Source organism: Nicotiana tomentosiformis, chromosome 3 (genome assembly GCF_000390325.3).
Source record: "Nicotiana tomentosiformis chromosome 3, ASM39032v3, whole genome shotgun sequence".
In the NCBI taxonomy this organism is placed as follows: Eukaryota; Viridiplantae; Streptophyta; class Magnoliopsida; order Solanales; family Solanaceae; genus Nicotiana; species Nicotiana tomentosiformis.
Window position 1 is genome coordinate 134,707,493 of NC_090814.1, and position 6,358 is coordinate 134,713,850.

General features: G+C 35.1%; 1 protein-coding gene across 1 annotated transcript; it reads left to right on the plus strand.

Annotated features, from left to right (window-relative positions):
• Nucleotides 1-352: 352 nt before the first annotated feature.
• LOC104103111 (mitochondrial protein pet191 homolog) lies at nucleotides 353-5,958 on the plus strand. The gene is made up of 3 exons (XM_009610997.4): nucleotides 353-510; nucleotides 598-702; nucleotides 5,573-5,958. Exons 1-3 carry the CDS (start codon nucleotides 442-444, stop codon nucleotides 5,612-5,614), a joined length of 216 nt encoding a protein of 71 aa, XP_009609292.1. The 5' UTR covers nucleotides 353-441; the 3' UTR covers nucleotides 5,615-5,958.
• The last annotated feature ends 400 nt before the right edge of the window (nucleotides 5,959-6,358 follow it).

Consider the following 6,358-nt stretch of genomic DNA (forward strand, 5'->3'; position numbering starts at 1 on the left):
AGTTCTACTTGTATTTTTTTGCGGTACCCTCCCGGTCCCCGTTCCCTTTACCCAAATTCCCTATCCCTACCCCCAATACGGAACGGTACCAGTACCGCTTTGGATACTTCCCTCCCCTTAGATAGCCCTACTTTAGACCCACATGTTGAAGTTAATTATAAGTTCAAAAAAAAAAAGGAATTCGTAAATTTAGCTATTCCTTAAACAAGGGTCCTAAAAACGGCTATTTATGTACTTCGCCGTTTTTGCTAAGAGATATGGGCTATTTTCGTCTCGGTTACCTACTAAAGCCCAAGACCAATGGTTCAACAGCCCAATTAAGCCTCTCAAGAAGTTGCTGGGGGACTGGCCCTATGTAGACTGGAAAGTGGAAACATAAAAGAGAGAACGGGGTTTTTGGAGGAGAGACTAGCGGGGAGGAGTCGAGGGGGTTTAGTAGAAATGGCGAAGTCCTGTAAGGGCCTTGCTATGGAACTCGTCAAGTGCCTCAGCGAATCCGATTGCGTTAAGGTATCCTTTTTTGCTGTTTTCTCGTAAATATTTGTTAATTTCTGTAGTTCCTGAAACTCTAAAGGATCATCTGGTTTGATCTTTTAGGTTGAGAAGAAACCTTTCAGGGAATGTGCAAAAGAAAAGAGTCCATTAATTCCCAGTGAATGTGTAGGACTAAGGGAAACTTACTTCAATTGCAAGAGAGGACAGGTATACTTTCTTTTCCCCTTAAAAATATTGAACCTAGAAGTTGAGATCCTTTTCCCCATTCCGTGTAAAATATCAGTACATTATATTTTACTGCTAGTTTTTTCACCTGGCATGTGCTTTCCCGTGCTATTATCTTTAAAACTCTTCATGTATGCTAATTGCTATGATCACATGAACTTGTCTTGTATAGCTTTTCTGTGTCTGGACTTTTAATTTTTAGAAGAGTTAGTTATACACTAGTCGCTTGATGCAAAAATTCTCTAGTTTGATCTTGGGAAATGGAAGAAGGAAATGTTTTTTTTTTGGATAGTTACCAAGCGCTGCTGGAAATATAATGTCAAGATTGATAAAGAAGTGGTTAGAGCGCATTCATATAGTCAAATCTAACTAGGGTGTGCTTGAGGCCTAGTTGATTGATTAATTGATGTTTGTTGAAAGTAAATTAACAAATACACTCTAGCATCAATTCCTCCTCCCTTCCCCCTAGGTCCTCCAAAAAATAATACTCTATATGTATTGGTCAATTTTGATCATTTTGCCATCTTTTTGTTATATAAAACCTACTGGTAATTGTTTATATTTTCATTCTTTGGTTTGACGTTTGGGAAAAATATCCAAACTAGAATATACCAATGCAAAATTTTCTCCTTAGATAATGCACTTAGTCTCAAATATTTCAAGATCATAGAAGATAAACAATATGCCAAATGATTGTAGTGGTATACTTCAAAGACAGATAAAAACAATTCCAATGGAAATTTAAATTTCTCCATCACAAGTCTTCAGATGACTTAAAGGTACCAACACATAATTTCAACAAAAAAAATTTCTTTACGTCATCACACTATAGCCAAGTGCAAATCCATTAAATAGCCATTAGATGAGTAAATGAGTCATCAAATATAAACAAACTAAATATTCAAAATTTCTTTCTGTACAAGAGTCTCTACACATAGAAATATTGCACTACATAGACCTAATATTCCTAGTTTCTCTAAACGCACGAGTCTTTATATAAAGCGAGGTAGTACAAAAGTCATAAGATAGCCAAGACTACAAAATAGAAATAAACTTTACAGAAAGGTTGTTTTCCTAATAATATTGGTATATTTATATTTCATATCATCTTTAAAGTAGAGCTATAACTCTATTGACAAAGATCAATATCGGAAAGGTCTGCGTACACACTACCCTCCTCGGACCCCACTTGTGAGGCTTTACTAAATATGTTGTTGTTGTTATTTTAGTCGTTTCATCATGTATGATCACTTTGTAGTTGTTCTCACCTTTATCTTTGGTCACCTCAATTATGCAAGATTGCTAAGCTAGAAGCATGTGTTTGAGTCATTTTACTCTTTATCTCATTAAAAGATGTTTCTTTCAACTGCATTTACTAACTCATCAATGGTTGAATGGGCCAATTGATATTGAAGAGATTGAATAACACCAAAGAATTTGAAGTTTAAAACATTCAAAATCTTAGCGGTTTATAGCATGGCCAAATATCAAATTCACCTTGTCAAGTGGCTTCATTTAATTTCAAATCATTGATATTAATGTCAGGACTTGCATTATCTTATTAATTAAAAAATAAGAGCTATTCGCTTTGAAATTGACTATTTTGATCTAATAGTTGAAAGACCCCTATCTATCAAGACAAACTTTGGTGGTATCTTTAGTCATGGATAATATGTCTCGTTTTCAAAGTTACTGCAGCTTGATTTTTTTCTAATTCATTTAGCTGCCTCTTTGACAAGGAGGATTCTTATCTTTCCTAAAAATAATTCAATTTTATTTTGATCAAATCTATGGCAGCAACAACAACTATAAACATAAGTCTTGTAATGAAGTTCTTGCTTTTGCATGATCTTAATGGGTTGGGCTCTTGAATACAGAGAGAAGATATCACCTCTCATATAGGGTATTGGTTTAATGGTAAGAGTACAACACGTATTGTGTGGGTTAGTCACACGTCACGAGTGAATCCCGTCATAGATATAGCAGTTTGAACCGTGCGCTATGCCTTCAGGGATTTCTCGGTTATATAAAATAAGATAGTACCTTTCATATTTATATGATGGGAGGAAACTATTTTCTCATCAATATGAACATAGTTAAATATATTTAAGAACATTGGATTTGAATAGACTATGCCCCGCTTAATCATTGATGGACATAATTGTAGTCTTTGCCTTTTGTTTCCTCCGTCAAATAATGCTTTATAATCTTGGTATGTCCTAAAGGCACCTTCTTTGCTACGTCGATAAAGAATTGTCGTTGACGTGTCTGCAACACAAGCTAAAGTTTGAATATCCACTCGAAGAGAAAGAGGACTTTCCTTTTTAAGATTTTTCTTAAGATAAAGTATTTATTAATAAGTAGTAGCAAGAGGGTAAAATTACAAAAGTTAAAGGAGCAAGCTCCCAACTAATTACATTTTCTGAGAACTCAAAAGCTTCTTCCTATATCAGATTAATATCAATTTAAATTCGTTTTCTCCCAACTCTTCTCGTAAGACTTGATAACGTATCATCAAATCTTGCCGGTAAAGTTGGGAGAAAATGAATTGAAATCGGTATCAATCTGGTAAAGAAAACTCTTTTGAATCGTCAAACGAATATTCGATATTTAGCTTGTGTCGTGGACATATCAATAACAACTCTTTTTCGGCATATCAAAGAAGGTGCTATTAGGACACATATAAATGCTACAAAGCCTCATCTAATAGGAAAAAAAAATAAAAAGGTGAGGCTCCAATTCTCTCTATTAATAATTGAGTTGGATATGCTCTATTCAAATCCAAGTCTTTAGATATGTTTAATTATGTTCATATTGATGAAAAATAGTTGTTTTTATAACAAATTTGAAATGCAGTATCTTCTCCTTGAAGAACAAAAGTTCGACCCATATAGATCACACAAAAGTAAGAATTTCTTTAGAATTGTTATGTTTATCGCTGCTATTGCACGCCCTATATTTGATCAAAATAGACTTGAGTTGTTTTCAGTAGAAGAAACATGAATCTTCTCTCGTGATCAAGGAGGCAACTATCGAGTTGCAGAAAGTTTGGAAATGAAACCTATTTTTTCCGTGACTAAAGATATCATTATGGCTTGCTTAATTGCAAAATGTTCTTCCAACGATTAGGTTAAAATGGCTAATTTCATATTCAAATGTTCTTATTTTTATTCAACAAGATAATGTTGGTCCTTACATTAATGTCAGTGGTTTGGGATGTAATTAAGTTGCGTGACAAGGTGATTTTTATTTTCAGCTATGCGTTTAACCTCCCAATATTCATATCTAAATGTTTTAGACTTTGGATTCTTTAGAGTTGTTCAATTCCTTCAATATCAACGACTCCTTAAACGATTGATGAATTAGTAAATGCAATTGAAACATCTTTTAATGAGATGAATGTGGAAAAACTCAATCACATATTTCTAACTTTGCCTTGCATGGTTAGCTAAAAGGCGGGAACACCAACAAAGTGCTACACATTTAGAAAAAAATGACTAGAACGAGAATGAAGTCTTCCTGTTCAATTTTGTTATGATGTTAATGAAGCTATAACGCTACTTTAAAGATGATATGGGATATACACATGTCAATGTCGTTAGGAAAATTGCATTTTTGTAAAGTTTGTTTCTATTTTTTAACCTTGGCCATCTTGATGCTTTTGTATAGCCTCTCTTTTTGTATATGCTCGTGCATTTAGAATTTTAGAGAAGCTATCAACATTAAGTCTATGTAAATTTATATCTCTATTTGTAGAGACTTGTGTACGTAAAGAAGTTTTGAATATTAAGTTTGTGTTTATCTTTGATTGTTTTACATTTACTCATCAATTGGTAATTTAATAGATTTGCGCTCGGATATAGTGTGATGATGAAAGGGAAAATTCTTTGTTAAAATAATGTGTTGGTACCTTTACATATTCTAAAAACTCGTGATGGAAATTTACGATTTGCGTGGAGTTGATTTTCTGTCCTTGGATACTTTAAAATCATTCCGCCAGAGATAAGTGTGTATTTTTGTCTTCTATGATCATGTAATAGTTGGGAGTTGCACATTGTACGAGGAAAACTTCTTTGTGTTGATATTCAAGTTGTTGGAGGACTTATTCCCGAACTAGGAAATGGACCTGCAATTTGCTTGTTCTGGCAAGTTGTTTTGGTGCATTATCTATTCGAGTAACACATGATCATCTTCTTGGTGCCAATTATTTTTGTGGAGAAGCAAGGAGTAATGTTTTCCATGTTTGTGCATTAATTTATGACGTCTGATTAAGGGGAGTCTTGGAGCAATGGTAAAGTTGTTTCTGTGTGACCTATATGTCACAGGTTCGAGCCGCGGAATCAACCACTGATGATTGCATCAGGGTAGACTGCCTACATCACACCCACTTGGGGTGCGGCCCTTCCCCGTATCCTCCGTGAACGTGGGATGCTTCGTGCGGGGCAACCCTTTTTGTGACGTGAATACTATAATGATTTATCTTGGCCTTGGTATATCATGCATTTGTTTAGGTGTGCATATTTCACTGTTTAGGTAGGTGTTCAAGTACTTTAGTGTTACAATGACAATTCTAGAAGTTGTTCTTATGATGTAATGCAGAATTTTGCATTTTTGTGTTGACTTATAAAAAATAAAACTGATAGAAGTATAAGTTTATTACGCCGGAGGATCTGATGGCCCATGTGATTGTCAAAGTAAACGCATGTGAACCGCGGTTACTTTTGTGCTGATTCCCATATAACCTTAAATAAAATTACATGCTTCCTGTCAGTTGGATCCGATATTTGCACTGTGATATTGACTATCTTGTGCTTGTCAACACACTTTCTGACCGATAATTTTCCTCTTTCAGGTGGACATGAGAGCTCGAATTCGGGGAAATAAGGGCTATTAATTGGTAGTGCCGGTGCGAATTCCACATATGGGAAGTATGATATGTTCCTGACTGGGCTGCATGTGTTGTACTTGCAGTGTCTTTGTACAGATTGCAATCGACAATTTTCTGAGCGATGGCACACACACAAGCTTCTTGGACACACAGTTTACTTGACAGACTTTGTATTTGGTGCTTTGGACACTTCTTAATTTTGAATAACGTTGATATTGGATGAGAAGTTGTGGAAGAGAGTTTAATTCTCACTTCTCATCATGAATGATTAATCTGTTTTTCTTTCACTGATGTGCCATGTTGGAGAGACGATTTGTCTATCTATTTCTTAATAGAAGTTCTTGCTCTGATTATATGTCCTCAATTGAATAAAATGAGCCAAAGGTAGTGGGAGGAAGGGAAAAAGTTAAATTAATTGTTGGATTCACTCTTCGAGATTCTAAAAAGGGAGATACGAGATATGTTTTTAACAATGGGTGAATGAACTTTGAGAGACTGAGGGAACTCCCTCGTGTTGCCAGGAAACAAAGGCTTGTTTTGGATCTTAGTTGCTGGGAATAGATGGTAATTTATGGCATTCCTTGGCAAGCACTCCCCAATTCTTGTATTATATGCTGAAGGTCAGATGTCATTATAATGGTTGACATATTTTCAGATTCTAATTTAGTGCTGATGATGGATTAGTCTTATAGTGGGAGGGAGAATATCAGAGTTTGCCAAGGGATGCTATATGATTTTTGATGTTGAATT